Source organism: Heliangelus exortis, chromosome Z (genome assembly GCF_036169615.1).
Source record: "Heliangelus exortis chromosome Z, bHelExo1.hap1, whole genome shotgun sequence".
Taxonomy (NCBI): Eukaryota; Metazoa; Chordata; class Aves; order Apodiformes; family Trochilidae; genus Heliangelus; species Heliangelus exortis.
The window spans coordinates 30151304-30177491 of NC_092454.1; the positions used below are offsets into that span (position 1 = coordinate 30151304).

General features: G+C 43.2%; 2 protein-coding genes across 2 annotated transcripts in view; one reads left to right on the top strand and one right to left on the bottom strand.

The window, feature by feature from the left end:
* The window catches only part of NFIL3 (nuclear factor, interleukin 3 regulated), a 513505-nt gene that overhangs the window by 460090 nt on the left and 27227 nt on the right, over nucleotides 1-26188 (top strand). The gene's annotated exons all lie outside the window — the stretch shown is intronic.
* On the bottom strand, nucleotides 4874-6603 carry GADD45G (growth arrest and DNA damage inducible gamma). Its single transcript, XM_071731115.1, has 4 exons — nucleotides 6468-6603; nucleotides 6204-6305; nucleotides 5897-6110; nucleotides 4874-5544 (listed from the first exon to the last, which is right to left on the bottom strand). Exons 1-4 carry the CDS (start codon nucleotides 6518-6520, stop codon nucleotides 5437-5439), a joined length of 477 nt encoding a protein of 158 aa, XP_071587216.1. The 5' UTR covers nucleotides 6521-6603; the 3' UTR covers nucleotides 4874-5436.

The window sequence follows — 26188 nt, forward strand, 5'->3', positions numbered from 1 at the left end:
TTTTCAAAATTCACTTAAATCAGGAAACCAGACTCTGGATTGGAAAATGCCTCTTCCAGAGAGCCATGCAGTCTACTTTTGCTTTAAATTAGACTTGCTAGCCAGGTGGCTGCGGAGACACAGAATGTCTGTCATCACATTTAACATGCAAAGAGCATGTTTCTATTACCTAGGGCCCTGAAGCACAACCAAGCACCTGTTTTTGAACTTGTGTGATGTAGTCTGACTCAGTGAGGCAGTGACTTATGCAAGGCTGTGCCTGGCATCAGTAGGGATAAGCAGTTCCACCCCAGACAGGATAGGCTGTGCACAGCCCATCTATCATCCATCTGCAGCACCTCAATAACACAGTCATTTAGTACAAACTATGCAATGCTTGTTATTGCTTTCTCTTCAGCAGTTTATTTGAAGGACTCTACAGTGCTACATATACAGAGCCATATGTAAGACAGAGCACATCTATGTAAGTGAAGGATAAAATTGATGCTTTGGGAAAACTGAAGTGCTTTACCATCCTCTTTTTAACCGTATCCAACTATCCCAGCAGTCCCTGACAGACCTGCAAACCCACAGTGCCCATCACTGTTCACTTTCCATAAGCATGCCTTCTACAGCATGAAACCACTTATAATGAGAGTATGTGTTTTTCTCATTCATTAACTCTAACATCCAGGAAAAGAGCCTACAGTAAGGAGTTTGGTTTTAACATAGGCAAATTTAAAGCACAGAAAAACTGTACAACAGCAAAAGGCATTGGCATTATTGTAAGATTTCATAGTCTCCTATTCAGTAGTTATCATCTCCTGCCATACAAGAAGATGCATCACCTTGCACTTACATATATTAAAAATGTCTTCTGAATTGAAATTTCTTCAATTTAATCCAGTGATCTTGAGGTAGGATTGGTGTACTGCCCTATTGATCCTTATGTCATCTGGAAGTCACCTGCAAGCATTGCATACAGTTGTAGCTAAAAAGGTCTTGACACATAATGAGTGACAACTGAACAAGACAAGTTCCAGACTGGGGACAGCCCTTCCTTTGACCAGCACAGAACTCACATGGTGCCCTGCATGTCATATGGGTTGGCATGGCACTGGGACAAGATCCCCATGCATGGCCCATGGAGACACCTGCTCCTCGGGCCTAGAGGCAATGGGCCAAGCAAAGCTGTCCCAATACTGCTGCTTGCAAAGTGATGGTCTATTACAGAAAAAAAAAAAAAAAATTATTTGGCAACCTCGTCTAGGAAGAGTCCCATTCATCATTCTTGCCTCAGAAACAATTAAGTTCAGCAAGCTGCTGCTGAAGCAGATTTTTAACCCTGTTAATTCAAGACCATGCAATTGTTTGAAACAAATTGATGTCTTACACTACAATCTCTTATTCTGTGAAAAGTAGGCCAACGTACTTCTCTTCTTTTATTGCCAAAGCTTGCCTATTTATTCTTAATCAAGAAATAACTGTGCTGTTTTTACCTCAAGTGTGGCCCCATGAACTGAATTCTCAATAACCACTGGAAAGCATTAGCCAGTCTCTCAGAGTATGTCTTCAGCCCTGTTCTGTCATGTGAACCAAAGCAGGTTACCAGTTCTTAAGCAGAACAGTAAAGTGTGAAGGCTAGTGTGGAAATTTATGCTTATACAGCTAGATAAGCTGACTCACTAAAACTTCACCAGTTTGCAGAACTCTAAGGCTGCGAAGATGGTACAGAAGTGGTCCTTCCCTGAGCATCCAGTGCTATAAATGTTGCTCAAGCAGACTATCTAGCATATGCACAAATTTTCTGCAAATATTATTCCATGCAGCAGTTTGCCTGTCTCTTTCTAATATACTTTTTATTACCCTTGGTTTTTTACTTCCTACTTTACAGCAAGGAGAAAGCATTATTTACAACTGTGTCACAGTATGCATATATATATCCGGACAAGGCAATAAGGCAAGTTAGTTGAAGCATAGTCTAAAATAATCAGGCATCTAAAAAGAAGATCACCACCTATAACCACAAAAAAGAGAAAGGTAAAGTGATGCACTGAAGTGTAACAGGAAGAAAACCACATTAAGAGAAGCAAACCACACACAAGGGGAAATTCCTGTCAGTCAGCACTGTTAGATAGTGAAATAGATACCCAGGCAAAGATACATAAACCCATTGCACAATAAATTTTAAATAAAATTTTATATACCACTTAATTTAAAAAATGTACACAGACATAGACAGGGCAGCACAAATCTCTATAATATAATAAATGCTTTTAATCACCAAGTGGCACAAAAGTGAAGGTCACACCTTCAAAAGCAGAGCCACAGGCACTTCCGCCCTGTGACTCTCGTTCGTGTCCTGAACCTCCTGCTGTGTCCCCAGTCTGGTTCATGTCCTGGCAAACCACCAACATTACCAATAACTCTTAATATCATCCTCCTCCCCAGAGCCACCCGATGTGGCCCAACACAGCGCAAAGCAAGCCAGCCTGTGAAGATCACACAGTGCAACCAGACCCTGCAGGCAAGATCCCAGCAGTCCCTGCCAGACCTGCAAGCCCACAGTGCCCTTGTCCTGGGTACTTCAGCTTCTTGGGAAGACAAGGTAAGCAGGATGCTGGTGGCTCCCTCCAGGTCCCCCAGATACCTGACATAACACCCTGGACATGTGGTGAGCCAACCAACACCTCCCTAATAGCTGTCTCTACAACAGCCAGCAATACCCAAGACCCCTGCTTATCTTTAACAACTGTAAAGTTGCTCCTTGTACAGTTAATACCTGAGTATGTGAAGATGAAGTCCACTTGTATCAGTAGATACCATCTGCTGAATTTCTGCTACATTAAGTAGTGTTGATCATTACAAATATTTGCAGCAGCACGTAACTTGCAAGTTACAGCTGCCTTTAGTTCCAGTGCTATATTAATAACATTTGCAGGCTAACTTAATTAAATGCTATTTGCCTTACACTGTATCTGCATTGAGCCCAAAGAGATTTCAGAAGAATTGCATGGGTCACTAAAATAAGAAATTGTGTACCTCTCCTTTTACATTTTCACAAGGCTACTGAATCAGCCTCCTGTCTTCTCAGGGACTAGAGACAACATCTTCACAAGGGTATTTTGGTGTTGCATCATTAATTTCATTGTTTGATGAATATTTCCCCCATGACACCTGGAAAGTTAAACTTCCTACCTATCTGTGCCTACTGTCTCAGCCAACAAATTGGTCACATTTCTCTTCTATACTTGAACTGTACGTATAATTAATTGTATACATGCCTGAAAACTTGCTTCAACCTTCTCAGGCTGTTGTTTAAACCACTCAAGGCTGTAAAGTACTGCTTACACTCAACACAAAAGTTGATTTCAGGACATTTCACTTTAATCTGTTCTTGGCTTTAAGTACTGATTAAGCCCCAGGCAAAGAACAGAATATGTTTCTCAGCTGTAAAACCATTAAAAATTAAGAAACCTGCATTTACTAAGGGACGAGCATAAAAATGTATAATAACCCATCCAGACTTGGTATTTTCAATGTATTGCCTTCAAGGCAGTTTCTGTTATCACAGCTTTCAAAGCTGTTTTTTTCTATTAGCTCCTCTATGTTTATTTTCTCAAAGTCGTAGAGGAGACACTAGCTGAGAAGTGCAGGTTAAGCAGAAAAACAGGCTACACAGCAACTCCTGTATCTTAAGTGCCAAGAAAGAATACTTGGGAGAGATCTGATGCCCATCTAGTTTTGCTACAGCCAAAACTAGAGCCAGCCAGAACCAAAACTCTGGTTATACTGCCATCCTACAGCCTTCACAACACTGTGACAAAAGCCAAGCAGTGCTTCATACCTCCTCTACAAAAGCACACTATTCTAGCAAAGTGAAAGCTTAATTTGAACTTCCCTTATCAGGAACAATGAGGCTGAAAGCAAGCAACTTCCCAGAAACCACAACTGTTCAAAATACTCCCGTGTAGAAATGACCACTTCTCAGCAAGTGTTACTGTCAATCACTGCAAGCCAGCCTAGAGGAAGTACAATTGTGATATCTGAGTATTTTTAGTGTCTGTAGAGGAAGCAAGTAGTTGAGCCTTCTTGCTCTCTGGAGATCATTACAGCATCATTTTAATATCAGCTTCTGAAGCACACATAGGGATTGTGCACAGACATTGGGTGATATTTTCCCTTTTAACATAGGGCCAAATCAGCTCCCCCCCCCCATATTAACTTCCCCTGACAGGGTCTCTGAAAAAGGCCACACAATCCTTAAATTGTTTTGGACTTAATTTGGAGTTGTTATGCAATTAGGCTTTGCAAAATTGGCTTCTGGAGTGACAGTTTCTATTGTTACAGCATATGGCAAGCAGCGAGCTGCTTGTGGCAGATGGGATGTTCATTCACCATTAGCCAGTTTTAGATTTAACATCATTCTAATCAAAGCAAATGTTAAATTTATTTGACGTTTAAGTTTTGCAGCCTCTTCACCATGATTAAGCTGCTTCTATCAGCTGGGAACACACTAAAATCCATTCAGTGCTGTAAAGTCACATTTAAGAAATAATGATGCAATTTACTGGAAGTCTGCACTCCAAAATCTGTGTTTCTAGCATGTATTTTGTTCCTTAGACTACAAAGACCACCTATTGCATGTGGTAAGTGATCTCATTAAGCATGCAGCTCCTTAAGTCTTGCAAGCTGTTACCATAAGCAGCAAGAGGGTGAAAGGTTGAATTATCAACTTGGACAGCACAGTTCTCCATTCAGCTGGCCCAGCAGAGAAAGCACTCGAGCAACAGCTCCATTACTCTGGCATGTAACTTTGACTACAGCACACAAGCAAAACATCAGTATTTCAGCAACATGCTTCCCCACCCAGTAACCAAGACACTGCCAGAAATTAATTGCTGAAAATTTATTATGAAAGTTTCAATAGCAGCCAATATTTCAATAAAACTTATTGCATTATTAAACCAGTTCTGCAGACTGACCCAAGAGGTCTGTTAAAGTTTGTTTGCTTTGGAGTCTCTATATTTGCCTCAGTAGCCAGTCACTAGCAGTCAATCAAATATTGCAGTTTTCTTCTGTGTTTTACAGACAACACCAACAGTTCCTAGTTACAGTACTCTGGCCAGTTCTCCTGTAAAGTTTTGGCCCACTTCCCCCAGCTTCCCCTCAGCCTTCTGAAAGAGCTCCACTCGACCAGGAATCTCGCAATACTTTTCAGTTCCATGGTATGCCAGCCTCTTCACAGTTACAGGCTACTAAGGCTCACTGGTGAGACAAGCTGCTCTCTTCCTTCTCCTCTCCAGGAACCCACTGCATGCCAGTCTGAGTGACGTTAATCCAGTCTCTTGACCAGGCTAATCCATGCAATCAGCAGCTTGTTGCACACTTCAGTGAACCCACGCCACATTTAGAATGCAACAAATGTTTCAGCCTCCCCAGTGCACTGGGTCATCATCACTCTGGCAGGGTGATGGTTGGCACCCAGTCATTGACATTGCGGCTCTCTTGGCAAAACAAGTTCAGTTTTTCTAGAGCCGAGTCCTTCCAGTCCTCACTCGGTTTCTGTCAAAAAGAAAAAAGTTGCCTGCCATGAGTGCTGCCTGGTAGCTGAAGTTCACAATATCTACACAAGCATTAGCTTAGGAAGCAAAGCATTTTCAGATGATTTCTGTCCTGCCACAGACAAAGCAGGAAATCCACAGTCCCGAAAAGTGTAGCCTACTACTACTTCTCAGCTCACGTGCTGTACGGCGTGTGCCGAGCACCCTTCCTTTGCCCAGGAGGGGATCTGACTAGCCGAGAGAGACGGGGACCACCGAGAGCCTCTTAACCACCCCGTGCCGAGGCGCAAGCACGGCCCCGGCGGACAGCGCCCCGAGCTCCGCCGGCCTCCTGCGAGAGGGAGGACACCCACCGTGATGAGGATGCAGTGAAGGTCCCGCGGCTCCCCGGACTCCTCGCTAAACCCCAGGATGGCAGCCAGTTTGGACACGTCGTTGATCCGCACGATGTCAATGTCATTCTCGCAGCAGAACGCCTGGATCAGCGTGAAGTGGATCTGCAGTGCGATGTCCCCCTCGTCCTCCTCGTCCGCGGCCAGCACGCAGAAAGCGACGTTATCGGGATCGCTGCAAGAGGAGAGCGGCATGTTTAACCTCAGGCAGGCCCCGAAGCCCCCGCGCCCCGCCAGGAGGCCCCCAGCCCTCGCCTGCCGTACTTACACATTCATCAGCTTCGCCGACTCGTAGACGCCTGCGGTGAGGCAGCCGCGGCGCTGGGCCGACACCAGCAGCTCCTGAAGGGCTTTGCCGGCGCCCTCCATCCTGTGCGCAGAGAGAGAGGGCAAAGAGTCAGCGCAAAGTCGCAACCGTCCCCAACCGCCACCCCCCTCCTCCCTCCGTCCGCCACACTCCCTCCCCGACAGCCGCCGCACAGACGTACCCCGCACACACACACACCCCGCACCAGCCGCCGCCCAGACCTACCCGTCGTGGCCCGCAGGCACAGGCTCCTGTCCGTGGATGTCTTCCAGAGTCATAACAGCGCCGCCTCACACCGCAGCACCCGCCCCAAGCGCGGACACTCACACTCTCGCACTCCCCGAGCGCTCTGAGGCGCCAGCCCGCCGGCCGCCTTATTTATAGCCCGCGAGGCTGTGGCGCCGGCTGCTGGCAGTGGCTTCTGGCTTCCTATTGGCCAGCAGCGGAGACAGTGGGAGGCATTGTTATGCTAATTGCCGCGCGCCGGCGAGGAAGAGACAGGAGTGGGGGGGGTCGGGGGGGACACGAGGGGGGGGGAGGGGAAGAGGAGTGGGCGGCTCGTGCCCAGAGGCCACGTGGGTCAGGGGTTGGGGGGTGGGGGTGGGGGGGACAGGGGCAGAGACACCGGAACAGGCAGGGACAGAGACACAGACACAGTCACACAGAGGCACAGGTAGAGGCACGGGCAGAGACACAGTCACAGTCACAGTCACACAGACAGAGGCACCGGCACCGGCACAAGCAGGGACAGAGGCACTGTCACACAGACAGAGGCACAAGCACTGGCACAGGCACCGGCACCGGCTCCGGCTCCGGCTCCGGCACAGCCACAGCCGCAGGCACAGGCACAGGCACAGGCACTGGCACAGGCACAGGCACAGGCACAGGCACAGGCACAGGCACAGGCACAGGCACCGGCACCGGCATCGGCTCCGGCACTGGCACAGGCACAGGCACAGGCACAGGCACAGGCACAGGCACAGGCACAGGCACAGGCACAGGCACCGGCATCGGCTCCGGCACAGGCACAGGCACAGGCACAGGCACAGGCACCGGCACCGGCACCGGCACCGGCACCGGCACCGGCACCGGCACAGGTGCAGCCGCCGCTCCGCTTCACCCCACCGGCGGCCGCCGTGCCCTGGGGTTCTGCGCTGGGACGAGGTGGGCAAGAGCGAGCGGTGCCGGAGTGGGCTGCTGGCCCCCCCGGGTAGCAGTGGGTTAAAGTACTGGAAAGCACTGGGGGGATTTCTGTTCGAGGCGCGGAACTGAAAATCCAAATGGTGCCGGAGAGGAAAAAAATGAAGAGGAAAGGAAAAAAAAAAAAAAAAAAAAAAAAAAAAACCACCAAAAAACCAAAAGAACTGAAAAAAAATATTTATTTTAGAAAATGCAGATGCCAAATCCCACTCCCGGGAAGGGGATGCCTCTTGCAGAACCCCAGCCTGGGGAGCAGTTTTCTGGAGAAAGTGTCTTCAAAGTCCTTTCAAACATGAATGGGAGGTTATAATCCCCCTCTGCACGGCACTCCTGAGATGATAGCTGTGTAGTTTGTCTGATTTCTGCACTCCTGGCAGAGGAAATGCACAGTGCAATGGAGCAAGTTCAGGTGGGCACCTTTTTTGCAGAGGCTACAGCACTGTCCCACTAGAGGCACCAGTGCTGGTTCAGCCCGAAGAACGCACAGATCAGGGGGCACTGATGAGTCGGGCTGTCATCAAGAAGGCATGGCCAGGGCATTCACAACAGTGCCTAGTGGGGAGACAAGAGACAATGGGCATAAGTTAAATCGAGAGGCTCAGGTGGAATTTAAAGGAAACTGTCCCTTTTCTCCTGGGTACAGTAATGCAGTGGAACGGGATGCCAAGGGGGGCTGTGCAGACTTCATCCTTGCAGGGCTGCAAGCCCAAGGGGGACAAAATCCTAGAAAACCAGGTCTGAACTCCCCGGTGCAAGCCTGCTGAGGTTTTGTCCTACAACCCTATAGGTTTGGGTTTTTTAAAACAAATATGTGGGTTTTGTCAGTTGAAATTTATTGACAGTAGATTTCATCTGGATAGTCATGTGATCTTGAGCGTACCCTGTAAAATTAATTCAGTGTGAAATGTGAATGGCTGTTTAACTCAGATCTACTATCTGAAGCAATAGTAGAACAAATTTTCCCACTAAATTAATACAGTAGTCTTAAATATTAAAGGACAAGTCTCTTTTCAAGTCCTTTCAACAGTCTCTGACATCCCAACTAGACTGCCAGCCAGTGTGCACCGAGTAAGCGCTTCATTCCAGCACTCAGTCATTTAACAGAGATTGTAAAGAGCCACCTAGAGCTAAACCTTTGCCTAAACCAAACCCACGATGGGCCAAGTCCCACAGATTTCACAGGAATGCCTCTGTGACCTGTCAGCCTTGCTACTCCCCCCTGTCACATCATCCCCTTCCAAATGTGTTTAAAGACAGACTCCAGGGGTGTCCTTCCCAGTACTTTGCTGAAAGTCCAAGAAGCACAACTCGCCGTGGCTCTGTGTATGGTATATGCTGTCTTCTCAGTAGTTTCAGCCTTTCTGAGCACCAGTTTCAAACTGAACCATCTCAAAGTCTCACTGTGTTTCTGCTTCTAGTTGTTTCTGGTTAGTGTCCTGGTTATTTATATACCTGAGAGCAATGGATTCTGCAGTGATCTCTTAGTAAGCTTCCATTTTAACCTGATGAAAACAGCAAGGTCTGCCAGACACATCTGACTTTTCTGAGAACATCTGTCAAGTCATACCTACAGAGCTTTCAGGACTGGGCAGACAACTTTTTGTTGTAACCACTGATTTTCAAGCCTAATGATCTTTTTCACACTTGCTAATGTGAAAAGGCATACTTGACTTGGGATTGCAATACAGTGTCCTGGCACACTGAATTTGCTCGAGGAGAGCACAAATTCTTACCTTGTTTTCTTTAAAACATATGTAAGAAGTTTTCAAAAATTTATCTGCCAGTCTGTATTCATGACTTGGCAACTGTCTCCACTTGTTGAAATGAGTGTATTTTATGAAGTAGGTATTGTTCATTCTCAAAAAGGAAAAATCCTTCAGTCTCCACTTTTTTTCCCTTTAAATCTATACATGGGGAGGAATGCATATTAGCATGAGTGGTAAATGTCAGCTTAAGCTGTTTTTTACAAAATTGGGTTATATACACTAAATGCTACATCTCTTAGACATATTGAAGAGCCTGTTTCTAATGTGCTACAATTTCGATGATGAAATAGGTGGAAAATAGGCATGATGAAATAAGTGGAAAAGCCAGGACTGACTCAGAGCTTTGAAAGATATTTGCTGATGATACTATGACTTCAGTGAGTTGCCTGTTACAGTGGAAATGAAAATTACTTAAAATGGATAGAAATTAGTAGACCAATGTTAACTCCTAGTGGATAACAGTATATATGTAGTAGTATAACATATGTAAGTACCTAGTTATTGAACTGATGTATGAAACCATAATAACACTTTAACCCTTTCACATGCAAGCTTCTCGTTTTGTCTTAATGATGATAGCCCTTCTTGTCATCACTTTTTCAGTTTGCTCCATTATTCCTAGGCATCCTAGCAAAGAGGGTGCCAAAGACCTTGAAGCAGTCCAGACACCTGATCCACCTTATTTTGAACCACAGTATCAATACTAGGCTTCCAATGCTGAAGAGGAGATTCAGGAAGCTGTGACTGCCCCAGCTCCTGTCCTCATTTTTAAGACATCATCTCTTCAGACATAATACAATTGATGTCTAATAAGCAAACTCAGTGGAGGTCAAAGGCCACTGGTTGCTTTCTTACTCTTTTCCTTCTATGTTTTTAATACCTTAATTAAAGGAGGGGAAAAAAAATCATATACCCTTTTTGGTTTTCATTCCTGTCCACGAACACCGAAGTAAGACTACTGGATGCTTCCATCTGAAAGTGGGAGTTATACCTTTCTTTGCCACAGTACACTTGAGCTCACCTAAGCATACTTGAATGTCCCCCGGATGCTTAGATGCCAAATAATGTGGAAAAAAAAAATCAATTCTGTTAATGCAGCTCTGTATAAGCTATGGTGGATCAGCTATCGAGTGCTGAAGCCGTTCTGTAGATGGGTAAGGAGGGGAGCATCACGTGGAAGCATTTGTCACACATGTGTAAGCGGATTGTGCCGCTGTATTTGAGAGCAGTTGCGTAATGCCAGTGCCTCTTACCTGTGCTTTCCGCAGCACGGAAAGGTTCGCCTGCACACCCTTTTGGTGTTTTTTTTTTTACTGCCACCTACAGCGTTTGACGGAGCGCGCCTCAACCAAACTGATGCTGAGTTCATAGGAAAGTTGTGACCTCTGGTGGACACCTAAAATATTACTGCTACGAAAGTTTACTGCCAGCTCACCGGCAAACCGTACCTACGTTCTTTTCCGGTTCTCGTATCACTTAATGTTTGTAGTGAAAATACGGGGTGGGGGAGTTAAAAAATGAAAAAAAAATTACTGATTTTTATTTCATGCATGAAGAAAATCCCTAAAACAATTGCCTAAGCTTATGTCAGATGAAGACTAACAGAGGAATAATAGAATAATCAATAACAACAAAGGCAAATAGCCTAGCAGAACGTAACAGATAAAACTGCAGCTAGATTAAATGCCTATATAGCTGATAATCAGCATTATGTTGTAATTTTTTGAGGAAAATAATGATGTATCTCCAACTAAAGAGCAAAAGACACAGGCATCAATGTTTGGCCAAAGTAAGAGAAGACTCAAGCCTTTCACTCCAGAAAAGGCATGCAGACAATGGTAACAGCAAGCCCAGATGTGGGTCTCTTACCTTGCCTCTACCTGTCTCATGCCTTCCTGGCTTGTGCTGAATAGCTGGACTTCCCATCAGAAAGATCCTTTTAGCAAAGATGTACCAGTCTTTTCAGTTTCGATTGAGTAACCCCGACCTCAAGCCTTTCCAAGTCCATCATAGCTTCTTCACATTCCATCTCAGTCCTCCATCCAGTTTTCTGCCTTTGTAGCCCTGTTGTCCTTACCCAGCAATCACCACACCAAGAAAGGCTCCTTCTCCAGATATGGCATCTCACACAATAAAAAACAAGCCAAAAACCTTTCTGACTAAAAGTTTTAGGAAACAGAGCTGTAGTCCCAGCTTCCTCTACAAGTCTTCTGGCTATGAGAAAGATGTTTTTTTGTTTCTATCAGACCAACAGGTCACCCAGTCTTCTTATTTCCTTTCACTGAAGCTGACATGGGTGCTGCTGATGCCCATGTTTAGTGAACCAGACAGCTCCCTCTCTTCATACACTTTGTTCTGTGGCACTTTTGCCAGAGAAATACCACTTGCCAAGATGAAACATACATATTCTATAGCCAGCAGGGGCATTTAACATACTGGGAAAGAAATGAAGTGAGACTTTTTGCAGCATTTTCTTTTTCTAAAAAAAATGAAACTGTGTATTGCAAGTCTTAGTTGAGAGCAGTGCTGTGGGAATAGAAGCACTAATCACCTGAATGAAATGTTTAACTGTTTTGTTTAAAAATTTGACTATTCTCACAAATAAAACTGAAATGCTACAGGGTGGACAACACTTAGTTGGCTGCATAGACTTGATTATTATATTATGGTCTGCAGATAAGCTCAGAGCCTTTATTTCTCTTATCTTTTCAGGTTTTGTGCTAAAAAGGGCAAAAGCATCTTTTGCATTACTTTTTGTTGTTTGAGGTTTTGTACAGACCATGGCACACTGCATCAAGAAGCTGGAAGAACTTGTTTGTAAGTGTGGCTGAATTCACACTTAGTGCATTTTTTACGCCTGCACACCCTATTCTTAAAATAAAGCAAGATACAAAATATATTGATCTAATAACAGACAAGCATCTTTCTAATAATAGATTAATGATTCTCTCTTAATCTAAGAAAATAAAGTACTGCTGTACAGTTTTTACAGAGAAGACTATTTTTATTCAACTCTTTCAGTTCAGACAGGTGGGATTTTGAAAGAGATAATTTGAAAAACACATATGCAGAGTGGGTAAGAGCCCTTAGAGAGGAAGAACAAAGTAGAGTAGAGGCCAAGGGAAGGGGAGAAATACTGCACACAGCAAGTCATAGTGGAGCAGTTCTGCATACTCTGCCCTGCTTTGCTTCAGCGGGTAGCAGCCTCTACCTAATAATGCAAATGGATATTGCTGTCTATGACACTTTGTAATCTAGCATCAGCTAAAAGCATCAGCCAGCCAGTGCAACTGAGTGTTTGAAATCAGGACACAACTGACCATCCTTAAAACTGCTTTTTGAAAACGCTTCTTTGTCCCTCAAAAGACAATGTTATTTTCCCCAACAGATTTGCTTTCACTGACACATTTAAATGAGAGCATTTAGCAAGTTCAAGCACTTTCTCCTCTTCACAGACAATTTATTTACACAGCTGCTTGGGTTCCTATACCACACCAAGTTATGCTTGAGACATCTACTCCAGTGTGCAAGAAAAAAAAAACAACCAAACAAACAAACAAAAAAACCAAACTAAAAACAACAACAAAAAAAGAATACCACCACACACACAAAATCATCATTAAAACTGCATGCATTACCCATTCTGTATTTAGATTGTAGGAAGCTGGAAGTGTGCAAAGAATATGTTTGGTACAGCTAGTTACCCCACCTGTTCACCCTGTGTGAAAATTTGCATAATTCATAACATACTGTGATCTGAGAAGGGCAGTTTGATGAACTTTAGAAAGGAGACAACTGATTATATGTAGGAGACCCTTCTTCTACACCCAGATCAGAAGTCTATCAGAAAGACTGGGAGGCATGAAGATTTTTCCTTTGTTTTCTGTTTGGTTGGTTGGTTTGGTTAGTTGGTTGGTTTTTTGGGGGGTTGTCTATTTTTTTTAACTAAGAACTGCTGAAAGACAGGTTTTCTTGGCAAGCCTGTCTTTCTTTCAAACCAGAATTTTATCAGGGCAAAGTTTTGAGGATCCTCTCCCAGGATTTCTGTGTTTCTGTGGGTCCAGCAACTGAAACCTTATTGTATATTCACAGCAGCTCTAACTGGATGTTGCATGACAGAAAATCCTAAACACATTCACAGCCCATATGCACCATGGCAGCATAATACCCAGCTCAGAAAATCCTGTGTGCTCAGGCCAAAATGGACAGATTGTATATGCATGTTCAATTGAGATCTGTGTGCCAAGAGGTCTGTAGTGTCAGATTTACTGTTCTTGAGCACACACCTTTGTCCAGGAATGCCTGGAAGCCTTACTTAACAGTGTAACTTCCAACAGAGACTCAAGATAAAATATTACATTAGTGACACTAAAAATTTCATTTGCTAATAATTGAAAACAGAAAAACAGGCAAAACCAAGCATCAAAAATTCCAAATTCTGATTCTCCATCAAGTTGGTATTGCAGCTCTCCAGCTGCTGCCAGTAATAGTCTAAAGTGAGGCAAAGTTACAAATAAAACTGAGATTTCTTTGTGAAACAGCTGTTTTTCCATCTTCACCTACCTTAGTTCCTTCACTTATTTTTTCTGCTATATCTGTTCATGTGCTGCACAGAAGGCCTTCTCCTCCATCTGAATAAAACTACTGAAAATAGTCTTGCTAGCTCTCCAGTCCAATCAGATGACTTCAAAGACTACTTTAAATTATGACATTGGCTTTCCTAGTGTTGATGGCTCCCTACGATTCCAAGGGAATTTTTGAACAGCTCAACATAACTCAACCAGCATAATATTAAATAATCCAGTTTTTACTTTGTTGTGTACTAAAATTTTTTATGATGCCAATGAAAGGTAAAAATAAAGGGCATAAGATCAGTGAACATCTGTCTGTGTGTTATAATGAAATAATACACTTTCCTTAGCCCAGATACCGCCAGAATTATTCACTTCACTGGGCAATTCTGCAGCATGAAGAAATGTAATTCACATAGAAGGCAGATGTGTTGTCCTGTGTCGAGTGTCTCTCGTGTTTGAACATAAGACTGCCTAACAGGATTCTTACTGCAGATATGTGCCCAGCTGAGTGAAAGCATCTGATCCTTCAGTAGTTCTTTGCTGTCTTCTATTATAGTTGTAACAGAACAGACAACCAGAGAATGAAAACTCAGTCAATTAGGCCTTAAATATATAACTCTGAGTTTTAACATGTGCATTTCCTGCCTGTATAAAAAAGTATGTACAAGACTGACTTATATGTAAACAGGTTAGCATATGAACTGGTGGGCAGAGGGTTACTTGATCTTGACAATTTTCTTTAAAACAAACTGAAAGGTAGCAAAAATCTTTAGCAACCTCAGCTATTTGCCAAGACAGCTCAGTACATGCCAGTTTTGCCTGATCAAAAACAACATCAAGACACACCATTTTGATCATCCCATCTTTGTGACTGTAAAAAAAATAACCAGCTTCAAGCTACAAAATGGACAGATTCTCTCTTTACTTTTCACTGACCTAAGAAGAACATGGTTATTTTCTTTAGAAATAAACAAGCACATTATTCTAGCTACCATATAGTGGTACCTACAAGTCCAGATTCTCTTTGAAGTCTTATTCACATGCTCCAAACATCATAGTGAGAAGTGAGCCATGAGTGACAACCATAAAGTGAAATCAAGTTGCATTCTTAGATGCATGAGTTTGCAAAAAACAAGTGATGACAGCTGATAAACATGAAGAGATACAACCTAGCATTTACATGTAGTCTAGCATTGTATCAGAGAAGGCCAGTTGGGAGCTATTGATTATTAAATTACTGAAGTAGGATTATTATTCCTGTCTATCACATTTTACTAGTGAAGATTTCTGGTTCATTTTGAAATTCACAGAGATAGTATAAATAATTTCATTAAAATATGTGTATGCCAAGTGGCCAAGTTGGTTGCTTCTGTGTTGCCTTTTATTTTTAAGAATTCTCATATCCCTATCTGTAATTCTGTCTCATTCTCTTTTGTAGCCCTGTACAGTACTCAGTGTGAGATTTTGGACCAAGCTATCACAGGTTCCCTGCTGCAGATCAGGTGTTCATCTGTTGGTGGGAAAAGGATCACAGGGCCACAGATAAGCTGTACATGAGGGTGGCAGACAGCCTGCCCTTCAAGCATGTGCTGTGGTAAGTTACTAGCTGGGGCATTGGTATGACACTGTTTTCAGGAAATGTGGGTACCTAAAATGCTTGTCAAGGTTTGAGCCTGGCTGATGACAAAGGAACACGCAGCCACTCACTCCCCTTCCCCTCATTAAGGAATGGTGAGGAGGAAATCCACCCAGAACGTGGTGGATCAAGACAAGGGCTATGAGGTTTTCACTCACCAGTTACACTCGCGGGCAAGCCAGACTCAGCCTGGGGAAAAATCAATTTAATTTATCATTAATCGAATCAAAACAGGGCAAAGAGAAAACACAAACCAGAGCTTAAATATTTTTTTTCCCCCACCTCTCCTATCTTCCCAAGCCCAAATTACTTTGTTCTCTACATCTTTACCTCCTCCACCCAAGCAGTTACGGGGGAACAGGGAGTGGGGTTTACAGTCCTGACATCACAGGTTGTTCTCTCTGCTGCTCCTCCCTCTTCAGGGAGTATTGCTCACAGGCTTTCCCTACTCACACATGGTGTTCCTCCCAAGGAAGAAAGTCCTGCGTGAACCCCTCCAACATGAGTCCTTCCCACCCTGCACAGTTCCTTGGCCCACACAGCCACAGACTTCTTAGGGAACAGTCCCCTCCAGGGCTACAGGTCCACAACATCTGCTCCATGATCCCCCCCAGGAGGAGGTCCACAGCTGCTCTGACAGGGTCCCACACAGGATGCAGATCCACTGCATCTGCTTTGCCGCAGTCCTCTAGAGTCTTCTCCAGCCTGATGCTCCATGAGAGCAAGGGGACAAGCTGCTGCTCCACCATGGCATGTAGAGAAAAATCTCTTCTGGTACCTTCTCTCTTCCCTTCCTCACCAGCCTTGGTCTCTGCTCTGACACTGCTCTCCTCTGGTGTTCTCTCTCTCCAGTGCTGCTTTCTCTCCTCCCCCTGCTCCTCTGCCCTGCTCTTAACTACCATGTATCTCCCCTTCTTGAATATGTTAATCGCAGAGGTTAAAATCTTTTTGTTCACTGATGGCCTAAGGTGGGGCCAGGCATCTTGGAGCAGGAAGGGTTATTCCAGCTACTTACATGAGCCATGCTTGGAGGACAGAACTCCTTGCCTGCTATCAAAAACATCACCGCATCGACCCAGAAACACGCTTTTACTGGTGATTAATAATTCAGTATCCACACCAATAGCATAAGCTCCAATGGTTTACTGAGCTATGATTTATGCCTTTCCTCTGGCACTTGCTCTGGAGATCAGGTATGTTGTTTGTTACAAAAGATGCAGTGGTCCTCCATATGGGGACCAGAATGTAGTTCTTCCTTGTTTCAGCTACCTTCCCCAAACATTAGGCACCAGAGTTTCTGAGAAGGACTCTTTCGAGAGGGTTTGGTGAGGTGTGGTACTACCTAGATGTACTGTCTGAAGAGAGAAGGTGTCAAGTACTGACCACACTGTTGTGGTATGTATTTTGAATCAGAGATATGCCCAGTGAGAGTTTCTGGAAGCCTGGGAATGGAAGAGCGGTACTTCTCCGGCCTGCTGAACAAACATGGGCATCAGCAATAGCTCCACCACTGGCCCTGGTTTTGCCTTGGCAGAACAGCTGCATTTGGTGCTGCGTCCAGTTTTACATAACAGCTACAGAACCTGAGCTCTCAGGGACAAGTTAGAGGAGGCAGATTTGGCTGAGCTCTGGAGAATCAGCATTAAAAGTCTGAAATTTTTCTACACATCCATATTGGCAAGAATGCAGTATCGAGAACTTTTCCAGCACACATGGAGGGGCTGGAGAGTAAGAACTTTGGCTTTCAGTTTGTAGCCACCCAATCCCTCTCCTTGAGTCTTGTTGCAGTTGTGCACCCAAAGCTGTGCACAACGTCTTTAACTGGGAAGGCAGTGGTTCAGCAAAGGCCCAGACTGGTTTATTGAACCGTGACTCATCTCCTCATGAGTCAGCATTTAATAATTAATTTTTGGTCAGAGTATATGATTTCCCAGTAGTCAGTTTTGTCTCTGTAATTTGTCTAATGCTGATGAGAGACCATTAGGAAGCTTCTTTGGCTTGTGCCTCAAAATATCTGAGAAGATAAGGATGCTGCAGAGTTATCAGTGACTACATCCTCTGTATTTAGGCATGAGGAGTGAGAAAAAAAATTACCAACAGACACACATTGATCTGATCTCATTCAGTATTCAGCAGATTAGTGCTAAAAGAAGAAAATCATCTATCTTCTGCTACAAGAAACACCATAAGCAAATAAAAGAATAATCGACAGCAACAACAAAAAGAAATTATCACTTGCTGTGGCATTTTGGCCTCATAATAGTCAATCAAAGCAAAATTTTTTCATATTTTTTGTCGTGTATAAGAGCTTACTTTAAATTTTACTATGTATTCTATCTCTATACTTTGCAAAAGACCTGTCTGAAAAGGACCTCTAGTGGTTAAAATGGGCATTTCTTCAAATCCTTAACTGCTTCAAAAAGTTACATATTGTGGATACCCTCCATTCACGACCCTGGATGAGTATTTCAAAATCTTATGATGATGTATCATGTTTAAAAATATAATTCCCCGTGGCTCCAGTGTGTGTGGATACAATAGGAGGAAAGTGTGGACATCATGTATCAGTTATTCAACTTAACTCTGGTTTTCAGTGTTTAGGATACACGCATCTGGAGATGTGACCCATCCAAGGAAGATTAAGGAAGACTGGAGATATTTGCACCAACATTTAAATGACAGAAATAAAACTGAATCTGCAACAAAAGCATTCTTCCACTGAGCAGTACCATGCAATGAGCAGTCATCATTTGGAGTATAAAGCAACTATAAAACTTCTTCCCTGAAAAAGACAATTACTGAAGGAGGAGAGCCTAGAAATCGTACATGTAGGCTGGCATATGCTAGCAAGACTCACAGAAAGTACTAGCCAAGTAATCTTGTGTCCGGGTTTGGACCAGGATAGGGTGAATTTTCTGTCTTGTAGTTTTGCTTTCAGCTAAGTCTCTCAGAAGTAGCTGTACATGCTGAAATTAACAGCAAGTGTCTCAGTCAGTGTCTGCTTCTAGGACTGATAAGACCTGATGTTTATAGTTATGGCTAAAGAATGGCATGCAGAACCAAGGACACTGCTAAGTTGTGAGGAACATCTTCTGCTTCAAAAAGATAAAGGGAGTAAAGGAGTCACACCTGCAACCCTTCTTTAGGGAAGAGCAGACAAGATAAATGACAAAAATTTACCTGAGCATTCCATCCCATATGTGTCATACTTGGTATAAATTTGAGGGATCACAAGGGTCAAACCCCTTCCTCCTTACCTTCCTCTTCACCCATCACCCTTCCCTTCAGCCCTTTTTCATCTGTCCGTGTTTTCTTCAACATACTGGGGGGATTCTGTCCATTCTTCTGCCTGTTGTCCCAGCCCATGCCAGCCTGAATCTGTGTGTTCCTGCCTCCAGCTCCCAACTGCTTCTGACTCCAGAACTCCAGCCTGGACTTTCCCAGGACTGCTCTGCAGCCTTGGTGGTGATGTGGGCATTATTAGGGGAAAGGAGGGAGCAACATGGTATTTTTTTTTCTGTATATTTGTATATATTTCATAATTCTTTCTTTTAACTATTACTGTTTCATTAAGCTTGTGTGGTTTAGTTTCCAACCTATAAGTCTCTCTCCCATATTCTCTCTCCTTTCTTTATCAAGGTGGAGAGGAAGATTAATAGAGAGCATCTCTCATTCAGTTCATTGCCAGCCCAGCGTTAAACCATGACATCTTGTATTGCAATTCAAAATGGGAAATTGACTGTAGAATTTGGTCACCTCTGTTCTTTAGAAGAGGGAGGCTTGTGTGGTCATCTGGGCACTAGGGCACTTAACTTTTTCCCAGATTTATCCCTGAGCAAAATAGTAAATCTCTTTGTGGCTGGCCTAGTTCCACATGTGCAAAATAGGATTAGCAGACTGGCTGAATCTCTGCATGTTGTCTGTCACTTTAAATCTCTCCAGTTTTTTGATTCATGCAAGTTAAGGGAAGCTTTTCAACTTTTTACATAAAGCATTCAGATTCTCACAGCTTGAGAGAAAAGATAGAAGTGAATGTACTATAAAGACTGATTAAAAATTTAAAAAAAAAACAAAACACAGCAACGGCTAATTAAAAAAAAAAAATCTTTAAAACAAACTCCATGTCTTTTTTTTTTTTGTAGGCCTGACTCAATTTTTATTTATTTCTTTCATCACTTGAGATTAAAAGAGCTATCAATAATGTTGCTTTTCTAAAACTCTTACTTGGCCTTGTCAAGTCAAATCAAATTGTCATTCCTTTGGGTAAAGACAGACTCTTGCAATATAACCACAGTTCCTCTTGTACTGTGATGCCCTCCTGTTAACTGTTGCCTTCATGTGCAACCATAATGGGAATTATAATAACGTAGAACTCCAAATCAAGGGAGTAAAATAAAAGGACATTTTCTTTCCTCAGTAACAAGGTTATAATGTAATGGTGGCTGCCAGGTTGAAGTTTCATTTTCTAAGTTGCTCATCTTCTATGTAAAAAGAAGCAGTCAGTCCATTAAATTTTTTGTCTGGAAAAAAAAGTCTAAAAAAACAGCTAAATAAATGTTTACACTCTCTACTAATTCTCACTATAACCCCACATTAAAAGTTAATGATTTTTCAAGTAGAGTTGAGGGTTTGGTTTTATTTTTCTTGCACTGGACCTTGAAAATCATGTCATATATCCTTTCTTTTTCAGATATTATCAATAAGAAAAAGAAATCAAGATTTGTTTTGGTTTTTGGTTTTTTCTCTTCTAGAAAAACCTCACAAGTAAACCCAATTAATGTCACTGAATACCAGCAGCAGCAGTGACTGTTTCTTGGATCTTTCTTTGGGGAATCCCAATTTGGCTAAAGTTGGAAGGGGTCTCTGGAAGTCATCTGGTCCAACCCTCTGCTCAAGCAGGCTGCTCCAGGACTGTGCCTAGATAGTTATTCAATATCTATGATATTCGATATCTCTGGCATCTCTCTGGGCAATCTGTACCTGTTTCAGCCACCCTCACAGCAAAGAAGTGTTTCCTGATATTTAGGAGAAACCTCCTGTGTTTCAGTTTGTGCCCATTGCCTTTGGTTCTGTCACTGGGCACTGCTGGAAAGAGCCTGTCTTCTTTGGGCTCTGGATGAGATCCCTGTAGCCCTCTCTTCTCCAGGCTTAACATTCCCAGCTTCCTCAGTCTTTTCTCATCTGTTTTAGCAAAATGGATACGCTCTCTGGCTAAAACAGCTGAGCATGTCAAGCTTTTTCCAGCAGTGGGAAAACAAATACCAGAATGCAACAGCTACGTGCTGCTTCAGCTGCATGCTGTCAGCTTCAACTTTAAACTATTACATTATGTATTTCTTTATTTTATATAATTAACAGATGAGGAAAGTTTAGCTGACTAGTAGTATAAAAATACACGGGAAAAGTAGATTTGGTAAAACAGAGCACTTCTCTGACATCACCAATACTGGCATTCGTCAGCACACTGAGAGGAGGGTGCTGAGCACTGCACCGCTGCCGGGCAGGACCTCCCTCACACAGCAAAACCCGCTGCTCTCAGCCTCACTAGTTGGCCAACTCGTCAGCAAAACTCTTCCGTACTCTAGCTCAGGGGCAGGCTTCAGGTTTTTCATCAATAAAGCAGCACACCGAGGCACAGAGTTCCCCGGCGCGGCGGTGTGCGGAGCTGGCGCCATCTGTGGGTCAGGGTCCAGCAGCATCCCGGCAGCGCTGCCTTGCTCCTCACGGTCTCAGAATGCAGGGAAGGGACGGAATCTGCTTTGTTTTATACAAACCCTCATTTTCACCAGAGGTGTTCTCCCCTCTACCAGTAGCGGCCTGGGCAATTAAGAAACAGAGGAGATGCTGCTCCGGCAGTGATTCCTCTTGCATGCCTTCTTTGGCGTGCAACTAAATAATTTCACAGTCATTCCTTTACCAGCACTGCTCACAAGGTGTCACCCGTGGATTGCGCTCTTGCAGATTTGCTGAACACGGTTTCTCCGGTGACTTTCAGAAACCTGGGGAAATCTTTCCAATAGCCTGGCTTACAGGCACGGCTCGGCAGGTCATCCATGTCCCACAGTCAAACAAGGCTGGATGTGTACTTACTGGTCAACACGACACTGAGTGCACCTAAAAATTTTCCATCGTCATCAGTTTCTGAAGTTAGATATTAATTACATACCTGTCTCTTTTATTCTTATTAATTTAGTACCTGCATACAAAGTGGTCAACATAAGATAAATTTTGCATACCTGAGCCTAGTATGATGCTTCACAGAATCAAGAAAAGTAGTGAGATTCCGTTTCACCTATAAACCTCCTGACACGGATGCTGGGGATCCGTCTAGTGACCACCTGTAAGAGGTGTTACTTTTACAAGCTGCATGTAGCCTGGGTTTTGGAAGCATGAAGGGAACTGTGAATCAGAGAGAAAATGCTGTGTCAGCAAATCCAGCACAGTACCAGCCTTGTTTGCATTGGAAAGTTACATTGTATCCTACTGTCATAACTTAGAAATTAAGATAGACAGTATTCCAGTGCCTGGCACCCTGGACATGTTGTAATGAGTTATAATGAAGTTATCATTACTTTTCAATATACTGCTTCTTCAATCATTTCTGTTCATGGGTTAGGTTACACATTGAAAGTACTGTCACAGCAGTACTATTTGCAAATGCATCAGCCTAAGATGTGAATTAAATTTTTGCAGGTCCTAAATTTTTGTCCCATCACACAGGTTTGGAATGTATTCAACACTGTCCTGACAATTTTCTGACACATCCATAACAGACAGAAAGAGGTTAATAAGCATCGCATCTGCAGTCAGACAGTCTCAGATCCCTGCAATTAGATGTTATCATTGCATTTATGCTCATAAAATGTCTAAAGGATCCTATGATTTCATTCATTTGCAAACCCACAAGTCTGATTAAAACTATACTAGAGTAAAAGCTAAATAAATATTTGTAATTTTACACAACAGTTAGATGATTATGGTAATAATAACAGTAATAACCAATAATGCTGAAGTTTTTACACATTTCGCTTTTCCCAGCATCAAAACCCAGGAGAAGAACATCTGCAGCATTTGAAGAGAAAGCTGAAAAAATGAGTTTCATATTACATGACTTCTCCACCTCCCTCCCTGCAACACACACACTCCCTTGGGTCTCTTATGCTTCTTTCCTCCTCTGCTCACATCAGTTCCCCTGGAACACACAAGGGCACCAGCCTTTTCCAGGGGTCACTGCGCTCTTGCTGGAGTCAGTCCACTCCCTAGAGAAACACTGAAACACTGCAACACCCTTCCTTCTGATTTCCTTGGTAAACTCATTGCCTGCACGTCTCTACTCTTGCCTTCACAGATGGCTGGCACACCATAAATGGTTTACTTGCAAGACATGGAGTCTACATCAGCACTCAGGAAATGGAGAATGAAGTTTGTGGCCTGCAAAAAAAAAAAAAAAAAAAAAAAAAAAGTATCAAAAAACCCCACCAAAACCCAAGGGCAAAGAAAAAACACATTTATATGAATAATGTGAAGACTTGTGTTCTGCTTTCTCATTCACGGCCCTCAAGCAGCAAAACAGAAACAAAACAATTTAGGCTCTCTTTCTGCAGACGTAAGAACACTCTTTCAGAGTATAGACGTGTCTGCCTGACAGGACATGGGCCAGCTCCTGTCATTTATTTAATGTCCAGTGTCCAGAATTCACACAAAGCCCTGAAGGCTGCATGCAGGTCCTATGAATATCTCTGGAATATGGCATACAGCCCAAAAGAATCATGCCATTTATGCATTAACATACCTCAGTATTTCACACTATATTTTGTAAGTAAATCTCCAGAAAACTGTGAGAAATCACCATTTATTCTTCAGATGAAGTCTGCTGCCACACTAAAAGATGTATTTTGGACCACATCTGTAGTACCAAAGATACAAAACCTTGCAACAATTGCTTATGACCCGGAGAAACCCTGGGGAAGCCTTTGGATTGCCAAGCTACAAGAGGAAGTGGCTTGGCCCTGATCCTAGGCAGTGCTGGCCATCAAGAAGACATTGTGGGAAAAAAAACCTGTCCCAAGGTTCCCCAAGAGCCTGCACTGCAGAGTGCACTGCTTACAAGGAAAGAGCAAGAGCCAGTTCCCCAGTCACCATCTAACTTCATGACTGCAAATGGACACTGTGTGCACACAGACTGGTTTTGCCTACTGTGGGCTTGGGATGACTAGATGGGAATGAATGAAATGTTGCATTTATTCTAGGCAACCTGAGGCTTGAAGTCTGGTCCCTTGAGTCACTTAAGAAGGGTCCATGCTCACAGTTTTTCAGATGTAACAGCCTCCATGGAACATAACTCGCCTTCTTATAATGAATCTGGGTAATTTTGTTAAAGTAGAATTGCAGACAGCCCAAGGACATACACTAAAACTACAAATAACTTGCAAGAGTCTGACTTGACAATTTTGTAGCTTCTTGGCCAGCTCAAGACAAGAAAAACATACACATGACAAAGAGAGAAAGATAACTTCTAAGAAAGACACATACACTCGGGCCATGTAGAATCCAAACTCAATGCAATCTCTTGCAATGATTGTTCATCTTTTTAAGGTATACCAATTGGCAAATAAGAATTAAGCCATCAGCACCGTCAGCCGTACATTCTGATTTTTACCTTGCTGTTGCTCTTGATTCTGCAGCAGGAATAATATTGCAGGAATAAGCAAATTAGTGTCCTAACCCAGTTTAAAAAAGTTTTGGCTGATAACACATCTAGAGTAGTATTTAATAAATACTAGCAGTTATGTAGTTCTAAAAATACATAAGATTTATGTTTATGTATTCATGAAACAGTGAGAAGTGGGACCAAATTGCACCAGTTTTCTGAGACCAGACAAGCCTGTATATACAATTGTAATGCCTTAGATCTCTAAGGAACAATTGATACCCTAAGCAGAGTGTGGCACAAGGAGCCTATGTGCTTATTCACAGCAGTCCCCGGTTTCAGGAGCTGCAGTGCTCCACAATCTCTAGCATCCCAGACGGCCTATATTCCTTGTTTTGCAATCTGCATATTGCTTGTTTTGAAATACACTTTTCAGTCATAAGCAGGCTAGATCAGCATCTTTAGCTGACCTGATACCATGAAAGCATACTGTTAGACCAAGTGGTGAAGTCAGCCCCACATTTGACTTGCAGTTCAATGTTTTCAGGCTTCATTTCATTTTCATTACATTTCATCTCATTGCCCTTTCAGGTTCAGCTGCAAAATAGTCTCGGTGCTCAACAGTTTCTCATGTCTGGTTGCTTTTGTACTGTCTGGTTACCCAGTTCTTAATTCATTCAGCAGGCGGCTGCAGTCATTCTGTATAGCCCTGATTATTATTGGTTTTTAATCAGCATATAGGGGAGGATAAGACCTTTTACTCTGCCAGTTGCATCCTGTATCACCCACTCCAGTCTCTCTCCCTTGATGGATGTCAGGTTCAGGAGCACTTAATGCTTCACTCATCCAATTTACTCTTTAAAAGATTGGCTTTTTTCCAACACTTTTCAATTTCTCCACTTCTCCATTTTTTATTTTCATTGTGTTGACATTAATGGTTCAGAGAGTTTTTTGGCCAGCCCCTGGAAGTTATCCATTCCTGCAGTTTTTTTAATGTTTAAGTTTAATATCTGCCACTTAATATCCTCCCTAGTCACTTGCTAATGGAACAGAAGGCAATAACTCATGTAGTCGTATACCTTTCACATACCCATCAAAGTGTAAACTGCCTCTTCCACAGACAAACCTTTGTCTCTATTGGTGGCCCTCCCCACCACAGAGTGGTACCTGCCCCAGGCAGCATGAAGGCAGAGCTGAGGCCATGCTAGACTGTCATCTGATGTCCCATTGGGGAGGAACCCTAAAGTTCCAAACTGACTTACATTACTTTCTTTCCTTTTTTTTTTTTTTTTTTTTTTTTTTTTTTTTTTTTTTTTAACTATGTCCTGCATTCTCTTATCATGCTGGAGGTCTTTCTTGTTACCTGCAGAGGAATACATGCATCCCTCCATGCAGCTGAGAGGAAAGCAGCCCTGCCTTTGCCATTAGCACCAGGGAGCAAGGCAAGATCCAAGCAGATTGTCTCCCTTGGCTGGCATTTTCCCAGATTACCTTGACATCTCCCCCAGGAGCTCACTCATGAATCCAGGAAGCATTTCATTAAGTACTGGGATTAGGAGGGAATACCCCAGAGGAGAGCAGCAGACCCCAGCTGAGTCTGATCAAGCAGACTCTTCAACATGGTCCTCCACATCCAAAACCAGCAGCTCTGAGGAACTCATCAAATCTCACCTCACGTCAGAGACCTTTGTCAGCCTGGTCAAAAGTGGTCTGAGGACAGTGACTGAGGGGCACCACCAGGAGACTGCCAAAAATCAGCAGGTCAAAATTGCACTGTACACAGGGTAGTGGTCTCCATAAACCTTCAGACTGAAGTCACATTGGATACTTCCTCCTTTCATCATGTCTGCAGTCTCTACTTCCCCCAAAATACCAATCCTCCAAAGCACTGTGTTCTTAAAAAGAAGAACTTGGACTTTCAGTCAGGCTGAAAGTAGATGTGGCATTAAATGCACCTGAGCATCTCTCACGAAGTGTAGACACACTGAAAAACTGCATCAGAAACACAGGGATTTCTAGTTGCAGCTGATTTTCCAAAACTACAAAGATTCTGAGTCCCCAAAGCTACAGAGAAATACCATTTTTCTCAGACAACAAGGAGTAATTATCTTTAACTTTGG

Bases quoted from the DNA above. Each gene is read 5' to 3' on its own strand.
- GADD45G (XM_071731115.1), bottom strand. From the start codon at position 6,520: ATGACTCTGGAAGACATCCACGGACAGGAGCCTGTGCCTGCGGGCCAC. The intron at 6,111-6,203 runs GTAAGTACGGCA...CTCCTCTTGCAG, and splicing joins TCGGCGAAGCTGATGAATGT to CGATCCCGATAACGTCGCTT. The intron at 5,545-5,896 runs GTGGGTGTCCTC...TCTTTTTGACAG, and splicing joins TTCACTGCATCCTCATCACG to AAACCGAGTGAGGACTGGAA.